Source organism: Megascapheus bottae, chromosome 12 (genome assembly GCF_031878675.1).
Source record: "Megascapheus bottae isolate mThoBot1 chromosome 12, mThoBot2.hap1, whole genome shotgun sequence".
Lineage (NCBI taxonomy): Eukaryota > Metazoa > Chordata > Mammalia > Rodentia > Geomyidae > Megascapheus > Megascapheus bottae.
In genome coordinates this window covers 42,878,126-42,896,849 of record NC_143520.1, presented here as the reverse complement: position 1 = coordinate 42,896,849, position 18,724 = coordinate 42,878,126, and the positions used below count along the sequence as shown (strand labels likewise).

Here is an 18,724-nt window from a genome sequence, read left to right as displayed (position 1 = left end):
ATAAAAGGTTATGTCTTCATTGAACAAGCTTCCGGGAGTTAGAAGGCCAAAGGGCTGCTGTAAAACAGCAGTGGAGATGCTAGCAAGAACTAAGGTAGGAAGACGTTTCTGTTATTGAAAAACCTAAATTGCAGACAAGTTCAGCTCCCTGGCATCAATAGTGAGAGACTGGCAAAAAGAAAATAAAGGCAGATTAAAGGCTGGTGATAATTGGTATAGCTTCATTGTATAGAATGCATATAGTTTTCTACCTGTCAAAGAAGTGCCTTTCAAAGTGAGTGAGGCCTTATAATTAAAGCCATAAATATGATTTCCACAGCACAAGAGTGTTTATACCAACAGTTGACATGTTTCTTTGTATGTGATTTTTATACTCTAAAATGAACTTAAGTGCAATGAGGGGTTATGAGGGCATATACACAAACTCAGTAAAACAGAGGATGATAATTAAAGAAATCTTTACCTAGATTAGAGGCTTTATTAGACAACTCCATGAGTTTTAACTGAACGTAACTGCAATATATATGTGCTAGATGATCAGCAGCTCTGTGCACTTACATATGCAGGACAGGCAAAGATTATTGTTCTTATCTCCCTATCTACCACCCATAGTTATTCATCAAGTTTCTCTGTTTTTATGGAAATATTCCCTTAGCCTTCTCTCATGTTCCTAGAAAAACAGCATGAGGTTTCAAGGACTCAATTTGAACTTAAATGCCACCTTTTTAATATCCTTGATCTCTTCACAAAGAATTCATTTGCCTACTTCCATCTGGTGTCATATAGCTTTGCATGTATCTTTTTAAAATATACATTATTTTTATTAGTTTAATGAGTCTATTCTTGTCTTTATTCCTACAGTATATTTCAAGGGTAGAGAGAATGTTCTAGGGAACTCTGTAATTATAGTATTCAGCAGGAACCCAGGCCTACAAATGCCAAAAACAGTGAAAAACAGAGAGGATGAAGATTAGGGTATGGTGAGAACGAGAGGGTAGACCAAAAGAAAGAAGATACACTGCAGAAACATAAATAAAGGAAAAATTTAAAAAGACAATAAGTAGTAACAAATCTCTTTGAGTGACATCCAAGCAGCTCTCACATTTGAATAACTAACATATTGTAAGCTTCATCTACACAGGCCAAGAGAGGAGCTCCCAGCAAAAGCCAAATGAATTAGAATCCTCTTTGGGGTCTAAGGGTTTTGACAGAACTACTAAAAAAGGGAAATGATCTTGTCCCTCGTATTTCTACTCATGGCCATCTCATTCATCTCCTAGACAAAAGTCTAACTGTAAAGGACCCTAGCTCAGAGTTCAGCAGGCCCAGGAGTTAGCCATGACTTCTAGACCCATTTCATTCTGTACTTGTACATGTTGCTTCAACACAGCTTTATTGGAGCTTCTATAACTTGCAAGATTACAGAGTATCTTGAGAAAACAGTAGGGGGCTGTGAAGTTTTCCCGAGAATTTAGATGCGTGAAATTGATTCCATAGTATGTAGTCCTTTAGATAATTGTATTCTATTTTGAGTGACAATGGTGAGAGTATATATAGGTTGGGTACTCTTCCTCTAACTTTATTGTTCCTCTTCAAAATCCTTTCTGAATTTCTTGACTTAGAAGCACATTGATTCTTTTTTTTATTTTAAATTTGTTATTTATTATCAAAGTGGTGTATAGAGTGGTTACAGTTACATTTGTAAGGTAGTGAGATTCTTAAAGAACTATAACTGCCTACCTGCACAATTATCTTAAAAAAATGATGCATTTAAATTATCCTATTAAAATAATTATAACAACATTTATAAGGTAATGTAATCTTGTAAGCGCATTATAAGATGATAGTATATTATAATTTTATAACAGTGAAAAAAGTGTTAACAACCAAAATAGCAAACTGGAGGGGATTAAATGTGTGTATTTAGCATCTATTAGAAAAATGTCTTTTTTTTGTACTTTTTTTTAATATTTTTTATTGTATTTAATAAAAGGGTTACATGATATTTGCCAGATAGAAGGTGCATTAATTCATATACTTTGATACCCTTCCACATGTCTTGGTCCCCATTATCCTCCCCCCTCTTGGTTTTCCCCCCTTCCCTGTCCAATTTCAAGTAACCAAATACAAATGTATCCAATATATCAGATAACAAAGTGAGATATTGTGACAATATGAGATAACAAAGGAACAGCAAAAGAGATGAGAGATAACATAGCACCTTAAGGACAACAATCATTCGTTATATGGCTTTTGTTTCAATATCCTAGAGGTCAATTCAATTAGCTTCATACTATATGGCCTTATGTATCAAGTTTTTGCTCTATTGCAAATCTTTGCTATTAGGGCCCAAGGTTCTATTAGAAAAAGTTCTACATAATCATTTGACTATGTTTTGTTGTTGTCACAAGGCTTGAACTCAGGGCCTGGGTGCTGTCCCTGAGCTCTTTGCTCAAGACTAGTATTCTAGCACATTGAGCCATAGCACAACTTTCAGTTTTAATGTGCTTAATTGGAGATAAGGGTCTCACAGACTTTCCTGTCCCTGCTGGCTTTGAATCACAATCCTTGGATCACAGCCTCCTGAGAAGCTAGGATTACAAGTGTGGACCCAGCCGCACTATTAAACAACAGAGGGAAATGATTGTAACATGTTATATGAAAGAGTATGCTCCTATTAACTTGTATACAATACTATTCTAAGTCTTACTGATTTGATTAAGTATATCAACAAAAGATTGAAAATGTGCCAAAGTATCAAAAAGCAAGCCATTTCTGATTGTTGTACAGATGTACTGATCAGAATCCAATTCTGGAGACGATTCTAAGATTGGTAGAGCAACAAAAATCCAAAAATACTTAAGAATATTAAGTAAAATGGAATAATGTTTTTAAATAACGTACACATATTGTACTGTATCCTTAAAGTATTTCTAAGTTAACTTATCTAATACAATGTAAAGGCTATGCAAACTCTTCTTACTATATTGATTAAGAAATAAAATAGGAATAAGAATAAAGTATGTACCTGTTCAACAACAATATAATTGATTTTCTTGTTTTATAGTTAGGCTATTGGTAGTACAAAGTTGCATAATAACTTGCAATCCCCAAACTTCAAGTTCTTTTTCCAAAGAGAATTTCTGTTTCAGATTTTGCAATCATTTTGTTGCTAGGTGATCTACAGTTAAATGAAAAGTAATCAGGAGCAAGATATATATGCCAGATATACCTTAAGCACACTATCATAGAATCTGAAATTTTTAAAAAAACTCACAGATTTTTATTGAGAATACCACTGGCATTCAGTTTTATAACTTTCTTTCCTAAGTATATGTACATACACATATATATGTATATGTACATATATATATATATATATTTAATTCCCTCCAGTTCGCTACTTTGGTTGTTAACACTTTTTTTCACTGTTATGTATGTATATATACTTCAGAAAGTGAAGGATAAGTGTAAGAGGAAAAACAGAAAACCAAAGCCAAGGTCAGAACTTGAAGGCAATCAAGAATGCTTGGGCTAAGCCTCACTAGTTCCCTGTCACAGGGTCCATACGGGAAGAGCTTCTGAACCTAAGTTTAGATACTCTTGGAAAGGTCTACTAAAGTCTTACAACAAAGGAAGGTAAATTAGGGGATATTTAAGACTCAATCAATTTGTTAGATTAGGTACTGAACAAGACCTAGGTTGTTTTGATAATTAAAAAAAAAACTTACTGTGGTTTATCAAGTGGGCATTGATGCCTCACACATGTAATACTGGCTACTCAGAAGGTTACAAGGATGAGATCTGAGGATTGTGTTCAAAGACAGTCAGAATAGATAATTATTCTGTGACACTCTTATCTCCAATTAACCCCATCACACACGCACATGCACACACACACACACACACACACACACACACACACACACACACAAGCTGGAAGTGGAGCAGTGGCTCAGGTGGTAGAGAATCAGCCTTGAGAAAAAATGTTCAGCAACAGTGTTCAAGCCCTTAGTTCAAACCACAGGACCGGAATAAGAACAAATTATTATGGATTTTATCTAAGAGGTTTCTGTGGATGATTTGGCATTGATGAAGCCTTTAAAATGTGGACTTCAGTGGGAGATAATTTGTCTTCAAGGAGCCTGGCCTTTCCTTGGTCTTTTCCTTTCTGTTTGGAAAAGTGATTTCTTTTTTTTTTCTTTCTTTCTTTTTCTATTTGGCTGGTTCGTTTTCTGCTTGTCCACCATGTTGTAGTATATTCAGAGCACTTACTAGGATGCTGGCATCATGATTTTTGGACTTCTACCACCAAAATCCTGACCCAAATAAGCCTCTTCATTTTATCATGTTATATTGCTTAGGGTGTTTCATTCTAGCAATTCAAAATACTGTGATTCTCCATCTCAGCCATGCATCTGAATGACCAGCACTAGGTTAAAATCATACAGATGTGTAACTTTTGCAACAGACATACATAGTTGGAATTTTTTGAGACTCATCTTAGGTATCTCAACTCTGTGTCTGTTCTGGTTTCATAGCCCCTAGTCTGCTTTGCAGGTATCACACTTACAATTATATTCTTTGCTCTGTATCATGGGTTTTCCCATGCTCACTGGATCATCCCCAACAACACAATAACACATCCCTCCCTCCCCTCCAATCTACTATTCTAAAAGAAATTTCCTAGTACCATGTCCCTCTGCTGGTTTGATTCTTCATGACTGCTTCACTTCAGAGAAAGGATTCTCAAGAGCCATCTGTACATGTTAGCGCCACTTATTTTCCTTCTGATCCATTCTAACCAACAACTATGCTTAGAAGATGATGGCTAATTTTCAAGACAGAACTAATGATGGAGTCTTTGCATCATCTAATTCTCTTAAGGTTGCTCTTGAAGCACTTCAGTTGCAACAACTCTTTGACACCTCCCCTGCCATTTGCCCTCTATTTCATATATTGCTCTATTACTCTTTCACAACATATTTTCCATGCCTTCTTCAGCTCTGCAACATCTTACCCAAGGCTCTGTCTTCTGCCCTGTTCTCATCCACATTTACACTTACTTTTGCTGTGGCCTTCTCTGCTCCTAAATATAGAATGTCATCTAAATGCGGATGACTTAAATCCATGTCTCTAACCCTGCCCTCACCCTGTATACCTGCCAGCTTATTAAACATCATGCCTTGCATGTGTAATAGGCATCTCAACATGGACAACACAAACTGATGACCACAATCATTTTCCTGGTCACGTCTCCTTCAATTTTTGCCTCTCAGGAATCAGTTACAACCTCATTCTCAGTTGCTAAGGCCAAAAAAGATGGAAGTCACTCTTAATTTCTCACTTTCCTTTATGTTCCATGCTCAACCCTTCAATAATTCCTATAGGCTTTTCTTTGAAGCCACGTAAATGGAGTGCAATTTCTTACTCTCTTGTTAAATGACTAGGTGATCTTAGCAAAGAAAATACAACTTTCTGGGGCTCACTTTCCTCATTTGTCAAATGATGATGATAATAATATAATCACCCCATTCTACGGGTCATTATAGTATGCAGATTAAAATTATATACATATGGTGCTTGGTACATAGTAGCTCTTTCTAGCAGAGTCATTATTGGTACTCAGTGGTCTTATTTTCCAGTGGTATTATTAATATAATATTATTATACATTTTTACCCACTGTAGCCCAATTCACTAATAGCTTTTGTCTGGCATTTAAAAAGTACAACACATGGCTGGAAGCGTGGCTCAGTTGGTAAAGAGCTAGCAACTGAGTGAAAGTAGCAGATACTGAGTTTGAGTACCAGGCTCAGACCTTAAAATATAAATTAAAAAGAAAAACTCTCTTGGCTGATCTGTCTGGCTCTTCTCTGCCACATTAGTACCCAACAAAGCAGCAGGAACTGTTTTCTCAAAATAAAACGTCACATCCTGAGTTGAAAGTCTTTAAAAGATCCTGTTAATAGATCTAATAGTCTAATAGATCCTGTTAGAATTTATAATTCTTTTCAGTGTCTCTATTGTGACAAAGGCTGGCAAGGTTTTACAAAATTGGATACTTGTCTATCGCCCTAAAATTATCTTCCAGTTTTTTTCATATATTTTTATTGTAATTAATAGAAGGGTTACATGATATTTGCTAGATAGAAGGTGCATTAATTCACATACATTGATACACTTTCACATGTCTTGATCCCCATTTCCCTCCCCCCCATCTTCCAGTTTTATAAAATCTTATTCTTGATATCACAAGGCACAATTCTGTGCCTCTAATGTATCAAGAAGAAATACTAGCATGCAAGAGAAGACATGCTGGTCTTTTCAGATCTTTGCACAGCTGGCTTCTTGTTACTGTATATGTAGTACATATATCAGGTGGTTTCTGAGGTAGGCAAATGACTTTCATACTTTCTCTACTACATTACCATCTTATGTTTCTTCTCATTCAAAATCACAGGTCTAGTTGATATTTATAATTTTAAAAGACCTAATTTTAAACTGAAATTATTGATTAACGGAATGTTTATACTTAGCACTTTAATTGTCATACTCTCATGGAAAGGTATAATTGAGTAGAAAAATCTGTTATTCACTTTAATGTATTTATCATATTTTTATACAAAATAAATCTTTTATATGAAAGTTCAAATGTGTCTGACCTTGAGGCTGTAGCTAAGATATTTACTTGGAGGCTCAGAACCCTGAAGTGATCTCAAGCCTATTCTACCACTGGCTAGAATATGGAACCAGACTGAAGGAGGAAATGTCTGCCATGATTTATGGCTCACCCCTGATTGGAGAGAAAGGGCCCTTTGGAGTGTCTGGAGCTTGAAAACAAGCAAATCACATATTGCAAGGAATGTGCCATATACAAAAACAGGGCCTGAGGGGGAAGACACAGATGATTCTAGGTGAAGTCAGTGAACAATCCCTAGAATCAAAGGCATATGGTAGGGTGGGAGAAAAGCACAAACTTTTCTCAGAACTGTGAACTTTCTAAGAAAGTGCTCCCGGAGATGGAAATCCTGAAAACCCAAACTTGAAAAACAGAATAAAACAAAATAACTTGAAAACCACATCTGGGGGCCGGGAGTTTGGCCTAGTGGTAGCGTGCTTGCCTAGCATGCACCAACATTCCGTTTCAATTCCTTGGTATCACATATATAGGAAAAAGCCAGCAGTTGTGGTAGAGCCCTAGCCTTAAGAAAGCTCAAGAACAGTGCTCAGGCCCTGAGCTCAAGTCTAGGGCTGGCAAAAAATTAAAACAAAACATCAAAAGAAAAATAACACCAAAAAAAAAAGTGCAACCACTTATATGATCACCCAGTCATCCAGACACAAGATCCATCACAGGCTTTCTCCACCTGACATCAGAACCTAAACAAATATGAGCATTAAGGCCTTTTTTTTTTCCCTTGCATTTAGGCCTTTAGAAAGCAGTGACTGAGTCTTGAAGATAAATGAGACAATGTCTCTGTATGTGTGTGTGATTTTGATTGTTGGATCTGGTATTTGATTTATAGAATTAAATATTCTAATTAGCAAAATATTCTGATCATAACTGGGCACAGTGGCTCACACCTGTAAGCCTAGCTACTCAAGAAGCTAAGATCTAAGGATCAAGATTCATAGCAAGCCTGGGCACAAAAGGACCTGAAACCCTTATCTCCAATTAACCTCTAGAAAAGGGGAAATGGGGCTTGGCTCAAGGATAGGGTGGTAGCCTTAAGCTGAAGAGCTCAAGGATAATGACCAGGTTCAGGGGTAGGGTGGTAGCCTTGAGCTTTAGGGTTCAAGGACAGCACCCAGGCTAGTTCAAGACGGGTGACTGCTCCCCACCACCCCACCCCACCTACCAATCACACAGACAAATTCTGACCAGTCTGGAACATCAGGAAACAAATACATGAAAATAGAGCACAGAGGGCTAAATAGCTGTGCATAATAAATAATGGGGAAGTTGGCTGTAAGAAAGGAGAGTGGGTAAGAAAAAGATGTCTAAGTTCTATGGCCAGGAACTGGGAACTGAAGGAGAATCCATTGAGACAATATTTTGCAGTCAACAATTGCGATGAAATGGATATTCTGACAGAAACCCAAAGTTCTGTGGCTTCAGATATTTGGGAAAACCCAGAAAAGGTAGTGCTATTCCTCTTGATGTTGTTCTGAGTGAAGTAAGAGATGAAAAGAAAGCAGGATCCCAACTCCAGAGAAAACCACAAGAAGAGACTATAGCAAACTTTCTTTAGTCCAGAGAACACAGTATCTGGATTATATTTACTTAACTGTCAAAGTGAGGGGCATCTCAGATACAAGCCAGCTGGTTGTTAAATATGATAAATAATATTACCATATTAATCAAGAATATATTATTAGAAGTGAACTCTGAATCGGTTTTTATAACTTCTTGTGACCTATTTGAGGAGAGCAGGAAGAGAGAAGAATGCTTTCCATCCCCTTGAGAATCATTTGTTTCCTACACTGGTAGCAGAAAGATTGGGGTACATAGATGTATACTTATTTTAAAAATATGTTGATGAAAAGTAGTCTTTGCTTTTCTAAAGTCTTGCTATACACTATCAAATCCTGCCAAGGCAATTGTGATGCATTACAGTTAATTCCATTTCAGTCTTCCAAAGGAGCATTTTGTTGAAGTGCCTGAATTCACATGTTGGTCTGTGACCTGCTTCAATTACAACCTGTCAAGATGAGCTCTCTTTTCCTACAATATATTTTCCACCATGCAGCAAACCTATGAGGAAAATGTTAACAACTTAAAAGAAATTAAGATGTATATGAAATTCCTATGAAACATCAGATTACATAAAATATATTTTGATTTTATATAACAAAAGATTACTTCAGAACCTTCACAAAAAGTATAGTATGATATAGTGGCATGGAGAAAGTTAGCTTAATGACATTGAACTGTGAATTTTAGAAAATAAGCAATGATACGTTGACAAAAGGAGATTACTTTAGAAAACCAAGTATTTTGTGAACTAAAAATTATGTGGATTAATGGCACTTGAAGAAATCATTTACTGCATCCAAGTAATATTGGAAGAGAGAGTTGTTGCCCCAAGTGTAAATATCTCTATTGAATGAAAACAAAATATGTGACTCCTTTTTCAGCTTTTTTTTTTTTTTTTTTGCCAGTCGTGGGCTTGAGCTCAGGGCCTGAGCACTGTCCTTGGACTTTCTCAAGGCTAGTGCTCTAGTCCTTGAGCCTCAGCACCATTTCTGGCTTTTTTCTATGTATGTGGTACCGAGGAATCGAACCCGGGTCTTCATGCATGCTAGGCAAGCACTTTAACCACTAGGCCAAACTCCCAGCCCCCTTTTTCAGCTTTGAAGTTTATAAAACATTCATAGCCAAAGACATTTTTAAAATTCTTTTTAGCTTGACTGAATAAAACGCCCTTCACAGGTAGTCTCTGACAAAGAAATGAACCTAGAACAACTTTAACTGTAATTATAAATAATAACTAACAATTTAAATACATGTAATATGAATTCATTTCCATGACTGAATCCAGTTAATTCAGGCTGGGAACATAATGAAAGTTTCTTAGCACACTCCAATGGAAATTTTCAATCTCTCAGAGAAGGCTTTTTCTATCTTTTGCAATGCTAGGCTTTGAATGTTGAGAAGAAAAAGCATGGGAACTCTTGAAGGAGACAGGTGATTTCTGACCCATTAGGAATGGAGGTGGCAAAGCTGGGGGAGGCTTCCCTAGTTGATTTTCTGCTCCACTTGATGTCAATGGTTCACCTATTGACCTTCAGTCATACTGTATAATTAGCTGAAGTTTTCATTCATAGTTCTTGGCAGTCGTATGCACAAGCAGAAATAGGAAAATTATGAGTGGTTAACATTCTCAAACCAAGAAAGTTGACCAGGGATTCAACAAAACTCCCAGTCTCTGCATTCAAGTTTCATAATCTCAGTTTGTTTATTTGTTTGTTTATTTATTTATTTTTAATTTCTTGCTAGACCTGAGGCTTAAAATAAGGACCTGGGCAGTGTCCATGAGCTTTCTCAAGGCTACCGTTCTACCATTTGAGCTACACCATCACTTCCAGCTTTTTTTTTATGCACATGATATCCAGTAATTGAATGAATGCTAGGTAAGCACTATACCTCTAGGCCACACTCCTGGCCCAAGTTTCATAATCTTCTTTCTTTCTTTCTTTCTTTTTTTTTTGGTGGGTCATGGGGCTTGAACTTGGGTGCTGTACCTGACTCTTCAGCTCAAGGTTACCACCAAACCCTTGAGCCAAGCCCCACTTCCCATTTTCTACAAGTTAATTGGAGATAAGAGTCTCAGGTCCTTTTGTGCCGGAGTTGGCTTTGAACCTTGATCCTCAGATCTCAGCCTCCTAAGTAGCTAGGATTACAGTTATGAACCATCTTGCCTGGCCCAAGTTTCATAATCTTAACACTTTTGCTACCATAACTGTTAAGAAATTAGAATATAAAAGATCTGATCACAGCAGACAGGATAGAGGATTAGAACAGGTATACAGAAAATAAGCATTGAGAACATCTCTCTCCTAGTTCTTCTTATTATAACTGTTAGGACACTGGATGGCATGGCTAAATATATTTTTAGATCACTAGGTGAAGGGCCATTGCAGGTCTTTTGAAAAGAGGTAAGCAAATTTATTTGTAAAAAGAAATCATCACCTGATGATTTTAACATATAAAATTTTAATCAAGAATCCAGAATCTTCTTTGATGCCTGCTATGAACTGATACTTGACATGATGTCAAATGCCACAGATCAATGTTTTCTAAGCAGTGTTGTAGGGGACTACAGTGTTCCAATAATTTCCCTCTTTCAGCTCTTATCTGTATTTTGCATGCCTCACTTCTATACATGACTTTTTCCCCCTATCGTGAGGCTTAAACTCTGGACCTGGCTGCTGTCCTTGAACACTTCGGCTAGCTCAAGGCTAGCACTCCACCAAGTTGAACCACAATGCTACCGCCTGGGCTGGCTTTGAACCGATCCTCAGATTTCAGCCTCCTGAGTAGCTAGGATTACAGGCATGAGCCACTGGCACCCCGCTATCCATGTTGTTTTAGAGGCATTTTGCTCATTCATTTGTGCATGCATTCATTTCTAGACTTTAGGTGAACCTAATAAAGAATCGTGCAAGCCCTTGGCATAAGTAGCTGCAATTTTAGGAACTAATCCAGTTTGAGGTGTGAAATGAATTTGAAGTGAATTACTGTCCTATGTGTTCTTTTTAAGGCAATACAATCATGGTCACTGGGTCAAGACCCTTTCAGTACTGCAATTTGTAACTTTATGCCTATCACTGACAAAAGAATTTCATGGGCAGACACTCGATTGCATCAGTCTGGGAGAAATGAAAAAGGAAGATTTATACTCACTTAAAACCAGTGCCAATAAAAGCAGAGCACTGTTATTTTTCTTTAAATGTGTAAAAATGGTTCCATTTCTTACCTCTAGAGCTTTCAATCTTTCTAACAGCAATTTGGTCTTTTCTTTTCCCTCATCTGCACTGCTGCTCTCACTCCTCGAGTCTTCATCTAACACCGTGTGAGGATCAGCCAAGGCTTCCTTGTGTTTTCTCTCTTCCTCTGACAGTTTCTCCTGAAGCCAAAAAAAAAGGGGGGGGGGGGAAGAAGGACTGCTTTCAATAATCTTCCCGGGAAAATAAGCACTAAAGTAAAACAAGTTTGTTATTCTTCTTTTGACATTGCATTCTTTCTAGAATAAAATAGAGAGTGCTGCTTATACTAATGAATATATGAGGGTTTTTTTGTTTTATTTATTTATTATTTACTATGCACCATCAAGACAAAGTCACTGCATCATCTTGTCTTAAGGCAGAGTTTCTCTCCCTAGTTGGAAATGCCACAAACCAGCAAAGCTCTCAGTGAAGTCATGCAGTGAATCCATTTTTAACCACACAATGGAATTCAGTTGTGCTTTCAACCTTGAAAAAGTGCCACAACCTCAATGCCTTGATTTGGGAGAGGCTTGGTGCCTCAAAAATAGGATCATTAAGGACAATGGACATACAACCATTTAATTAATTTAAGGGAAAATAAAATATCAGGAAATACTCAACTACTACTTTCCGCATTCTAAGTTAAACCAGTTGTTTGGCTCAGTAATGACACAGCTTTTAAGAACCCCTTAGTCCTTGCTCTAACACCACAGGATGTGGAATATGGCCTGGAGGCAGACATCAAATGTTGTTATCTTGACTTGTCTCTCTGTTGGAAGCACCTCACTCAACCTTGTCTCTGGCAGCTTTTTGGATTTGAGAAGTGTTAATTTGAGACTCACTCTTGGCTCTTATTTTCAAAGGCAAGAGAAATGTCAAGAGAATATCACATGAACAAGATCTGATCCATTGTGTGCTTATATCGGGACCCTTGTCATCCCTTCCCATTATTTAATTCTAAGCACACTGCAGAAATTTTTGCTTTAATATAGCTGGTTGCCAACTATCTGAGCTAAATTGGATTATCAATCGTGACAGACTTCTTTATATTTAGTACTAAAGCTAAGATCATTTGCAAATACAGAAGCAATAAAAAAAGGGATATAATTCTTACACTTAAGGCTCTCTTGCCATTTACTTAGCCAGAAAAACCATAAAGTAGGAATGAAAACCAGTTTTTCATACTATATTCAACAAAGGAATAACAGTTTCAATATAAGATATGTAGAATAAAATCTTACTACACACCCATACATGTATATGGCTAAGTGAACCTATATACATATGTATGAAAGTGTAAGTATAAATATATATATATATAAATATGTATGTATGTATGTATGTATGACAATCTATCATTGTATTTTCATGTCAATGATCACATTTTACATTTTAGGATCTTACTAAGCAAATCATTGGAAATGTTTAGGTCTTAGATAGGGAGTACTAAATGCCCCCTCTGATGTTAAAATTCTAAGGATTCAGTTAGCTACTAAGAACAGTTTTCAGGGAGGAAATGTTATCAATACAATTGATGGGAACAGAAATTAGGAGAGAACAAAATGAGAAAAAACGATTAGGGGAGTTTGAGCGCAGTTTGCCTAAACTGTGACAATGGTGTCCAAATTGTCTGTGGTTAAGCAAAAAAGTAAAAAGAGAAGAAAATAGAGGCAATTTTCTCAGAGGTTCATTTGAAAGTTTGGCAGGAAGAGAAGGAAACACAAAGATAGCTGAAGGGCATTGCAGAGGCACAAGGAAACTTTTTATAAGATGGAGAAGGAGTCATTTGAAGAACAACAGACCCTGGACCATGAAGATGGCAGCACACATGACAAGGGATGAAGAGTTCTCCCAAGTGCTGGAAGGACAGAGAAGGCAGAGCTACTGGAGGGACAGTCAAGGCTTCTGAAATGTACTTGCCTATAAAATGTTTCTTCGCAATGCACACCCTTTATCTACATTTTTAAATCATTAGTGTCTAGCTAATGGTCTTTAGAAAACAAAGGTTTGAGTGGAAATAGTCCATTGGAGAAGCTCAGAGAATATCAGTCGGAAAACAAAACAAAACAAATGTCACAAGAAAGCTATTGAAAGGTATTATCTTTCAGTGATCAAAGCTTGGGAAACAGAGAAATAGTATAAATCACAGATCTAAGATTTAAACTAAAGCAGAAGTGAAAGAGTTAGGGTGTTTATGCATTAATTCTTTAAAATTCATTGGCTGGGAGTTGTTCCTGTGTTTATTACCTGGGAAATGAGCTTGCATATCTCACAGGCAAATGTTCCCTCTGAGCCAAATGCTGGCGACAGTATTTAAATCACTGACCAATGAGAGGGAGACAGTGCAATGTGATCATGAGAAAGGGTATCAATGAGAAGGTTACAGTCAAAGTAGGTAAGCTACAAAAAATAACTGGGGGTGGGGGGGGAGGCACAAGAAAAGAATCTGAGAGAAATACAGCTTATTCAAACTTTTAGCAGGCTACAATGACTAGTTTCACATAAAATAGTTGTGGAATTTATATTACACTATACAAATAAGACACTATATATACATATATATTGCACACTTATAGTGTATGTACAGTGTGTATCATATGTGTAAATATGTACATATATGTATTTATCATGTACACATGCAATATAACACATGCAATATAAAAATTTTGTGTGGGGTGCTGAGAGTTTGGCCTAGTGGTAGAGTGCTTATCTAACATGCACGAAGACCCGGATTTGATTCCTCAGTGTACCATATACATAGAAAAAAGCCCGAATTGGTGCTGAGGCTCAAGTGGTAGAGCTCTAGCCTTTCGAAAACCCAAGACTATGCTCAGGCCCTGAGCTCAAGCCCAAGACTTGCAAAACAAAAAAAATTGTGTGTATGTGTAGTTGTACTGGGGCTTGAACTCAGAGCCTGAGCACTGTCCCTTAGCTTTTTTTGCTCAAGTCTGGTAATCTACTACTTGATCCAGAGCTCCACTTCCATGGTGAACTGGAGATAAGAGTTTCATAGGTTTTTTCTGCCCAATCTAGCACTGAATTTTGATCCTCACATTTCAGTCTCTTGACTAGCTAGGATTACAGGCATGAGCCATCAGTTCCTGGCTTCATAGTTATACATACATATATGTGTGTACACACATATATGTATATACATACATACATGTGTATACACACATATACGTATATACATACATACATACATGTATATACATACATAGATACATAGATATATGTATATACACACACACACATATATATATATATGTATAATTTCTTTTTATGCCAGTGCCAAGCTCAGAGCTTGGGCACTGTCTTTGAAACTTTGTGCTCAAGCCTAGCACTCTGCTACTTGAGCCACAGCACTACTTCCAGCCCTTTCTGAGTATGTGATACCAAAGAATCAAACCCAAGGCTTTGTGCATGCTAGGTGAGCACTTTACCACTAGGTTACTCTCTCAGTCCTAAGTTCATGGTAATATTTTTAAAATTCAAATATCTATTATATGTACACAAAGCACCTGATATATAAGAGACGAAAAGATATACAAGGTAAAAAGAGAAACTTTTTAAAAAGGAAACAAGAGGTTTATCTTTGTGATTGTTATTTTTAATTTTATCGTCAGGATAATGTATAGAGGGGTTACAGTGACATTTGTCAGGTAGTAGGTACATTACTTCTCACACATTGCTACCCCTTCTCATGTTTTTGTCCCCATTTCCTTCCCCCCACCCCCTCCCAATCATCTTGTTTCCCCCACTTCTCTTTTGTGATTGTTGTTCTTAATGTATTATATGATTCTATTTTTTCTTCTTTTCCCCTTATTGTTTATCTCATATTGTTACTGTATATCACTTTGGTACCTAGTATATCATATATACATATATATTTGTTTATTAAAAATAGCGATGAGAAGGGGAGAAATCAGATGATTGGAAGGGGGTATGGGAAGGGAAGGTGAAAGAAAAACATGGAAAGGGGTATCAATGTTTAAGAAGCAATGTGCCCACTACCTGACCACTGTAACTGTAACCCCTCCATATATCACCCTGACAACGAAATACAATTTAAAAGAGGAAACAGAGGTCAAAATAAAATATGTTCTTTTATCAAGGCATGCAAAGAGAAAAAGGAAAATAAACTAAGTCCACTCATTTGGTTTTTCCAAACTGTAAAGAGAAAAAGTTGATTCGAAAGGTGACCTGTTTTCATTTTTATGGACTTTAATCAGCAGCAGATTCTATAAAAGTGAGGCTACCACACAAACAACTTTCTCTCACCACATATTTCATACATGGTTGAAGCCACAAGCTTGTTTGCCTCAACAAATACCAGCCGGTATTCAGGAAGGTAAAGATTTAGGAGTTCAGTTAGCATTGAAGGGTTTAAATCAAATTTTGCCTTGTCGGTACATAAAGCAATCCTTTGAGCTTAACTTTTCTCTAAGTGGTAACCAAGGTAATGATTCACCTCTGAGGGAGCTCCCATTTTTTGTTCTTGAGCAGTTGGCATCATCAGGCCTATGTAAAATAATATCAATCAACACAAAGTTCTGAATTGCATTCGTTCAACTTAGACACATGACAGTCCAGGGAGCTTAGTTAGTCCAAAGTGCAAACAGCCCAGCTCTTTACTGAAAGCCAGCAATGGTGTTGCCGCCTTTATAAATTAGGAAGCTTTAAAACAGGGGGAAAATGAGCACTATGCCTTTCCTGAAATATGCAAATGTTTCATTTTCACTTTCTGGTAACCACTTTCTTCTAGCTTAGCCACCAAGTCAGATTCCATAAATATTTCCTGAGGTCACTTTAGTTTAATTAAAGGAATTCATCTATGCATTCAGCAAATATTTGCTGAGCAGTTATATGCGAGTTACTGGACACAATGGCAGGGATGCTGGTGAAATAACATCCTGATTCCTGTTCTCATGGAGGTTACAGTCCTGAGGAGGAGCTAGGTGCTAATCAAAACATTCCCAGTTGATCAAGATGCTTTGTACTAACAGATGGAATTGGAACCTACTTAAAATATACTGAAATAAATTGCAAGCAAAGGGAAATGAAGGACAAGGGTGAACAAGTGCAGCAGCGGTCCTCACTAGACACTATGTTGAAAATGAACTATATAACTTTTGGGTACGGATAAGAAGGAATAACTGGGAAAGAATGAGGGAAGGGATGGCATTGTCCAAAAACAAATATATTCATTACCTGACTTACATAACTGAACTCACCTTTATAACAATAATCTTTTTTTAATCACAAGTGAATGTGAAATAGCAGTGCAATGTGCAATGTTTGTTGTGAAAAGTTTCATGGTATTTCATGACACAGAGATAGGTCAGGATAGGTTTCCCAGTTTAAATTATGATCTGAATGCACAGTGAGGGTTACACAAAAAATGACTGTGAGTTGAAAGGAGTGGTATGAAACAGGGAAGTTCTGAATGGAGGTTGGTATTATTGCTAGGGACTGAGATGAGGCTGGATGGGCAGATACAGCCAGACATAGATCAAGGAATCTTGTAGTGAAAGGTAAGCCACTGTTCAGGAAGATGTGGGGTGATGGTGGAGGTGGGGGAGATAGTGGCAGAGATAAAATGGTCAGATTTGCATTGGAAAGTTTCCCTGCTCCATTGTTGTGGACTGATTTGAGAGAGATTAACATTACTGAGAGGAAAGTGAGATTTTACTGGAATAGTTTAAGCAGGAATTGATTGAACTGTGATTGAAATGACAATCACACCAAAGAGAGCTCATAGTTCTTCAGTCATCCTGCAATTCTGATTCCTGCATTTCTCCCAACAGTGACAAATAATTAACATTTCTTTAGTCTAGTCCTCTCAGAGTGGGCCAACAGCAACTCCACTCAGTCACTAGAGTGAAGGAAGAAGGAGAAAAATGCTGTTTGCTTAAAATACAGATTCCTTGGCACACATTGGCTCTAATGAGTCACAATATCTGGGAGTAGGGCCAGGAGTCTTTAATTTCAGAGAAAACCCCAGGTATGTAGAAGTTTAAGACAAAAAAATGCCCCAGCATGGAACATAAATCACTTTCACTTTAGATAAGCTTCTGAGGTTGCACATTTGATTTAATTTCTATTATTAATCAGCAAGACGAACAGATAATTAATCATCCAAACCAATACCCACTGGAGAGTAGAAAAGAGGAGTGGCTATTAATAGTACACTGGGACAATAGGTATGAGCTGAGCAGATGCATTTACACACAGCTTGCTAAATAGTACTTTGGTTATAGACTTCAGGGATTGGACTACGGAAGAGGAGCCAGTTCTGTACATTAGTGTGATGACAGGCTGCAGAGAAAATTTCTATTTGAGTTCTGAGTCTCCAGGGCCCATTCTGTTATGATTATTCCTGTTCACAGAAGTTGATGACATTAATAGCTCATAACTACATTCAGTGGTTTTTGAGAGCAAGCCTCACTAAGATTCAAGAGACATGTCTTATGTTGGCAGCAAGCAAGAAAAAGCACAAGCCTACAATTCCCTTGTTTGGAAAGCTTTCCTATTTTATAAAAGATGCATTCTCATTCTTTGTTTTCATTTAAAAATAAAAGAATTAAAGAAGATAGGTGCCCAGTGCTGACTGCCCTAATCAAGCTAAGAACCAGGCAATTGATTGTCACAATGAATTCCCAATATCGCTCCTAAAAAAAAGAGAGAAGTTTAAATATCAGATTTTCAGCATCCCACCCTCTGGGTGTGTGTGATAGACTGGTTGAGTATTTGAAGTCTTATGTTTAACCAAACATAGTATTTATCTTTTCTACTCAGTGCTAGAACTGTGATATTAGGTCTATTTCACCCCAGAACTGTAAAAGTAACTGAAAAAAAGTCCAAATTTAGGCAGAGGGAAAATGAAAAATGATGGTGGGTCACATTTAGGAAAACTTAAGCATCGTCAACTTCCTGAAGCTCACCAAAGTTTTCAATAAAACTTAGAATAAATAGACACAAGAAATCTCCATTCCCTCCTAGCTCTGCTGCTAAGCACCTATGGGTTTTAGTTATCACATTCTTTCCTGTACATGTGTAGAATCAAATGCACAGATATACAATAACTCAAAGGCTTCTTTTGGTTTAACTGTCAATAATTTTGATTATCTGCAAAGATTCAAGGCAATTCTTGAAATGCTTTTGAAGACTGAACACTTTTTGTTTATTTGGTGTTGCTGGAGTATGAATTCAGGGCTTTTGACACCTAGGTA

General features: G+C 37.1%; 1 protein-coding gene across 3 annotated transcripts in view; it reads right to left on the bottom strand.

Moving 5' to 3' along the window:
- Nucleotides 1–18,724, bottom strand: part of Nckap5 (NCK associated protein 5) — an 864,637-nt gene that overhangs the window by 274,968 nt on the left and 570,945 nt on the right. For all 3 annotated transcript variants that reach the window (XM_090342913.1, XM_090342914.1, XM_090342915.1), the window contains one exon: nucleotides 11,483–11,632. In XM_090342913.1, coding sequence (XP_090199039.1) covers nucleotides 11,483–11,632 — 150 coding nt within the window. The remainder of the gene's footprint in view (nucleotides 1–11,482; nucleotides 11,633–18,724) is intronic.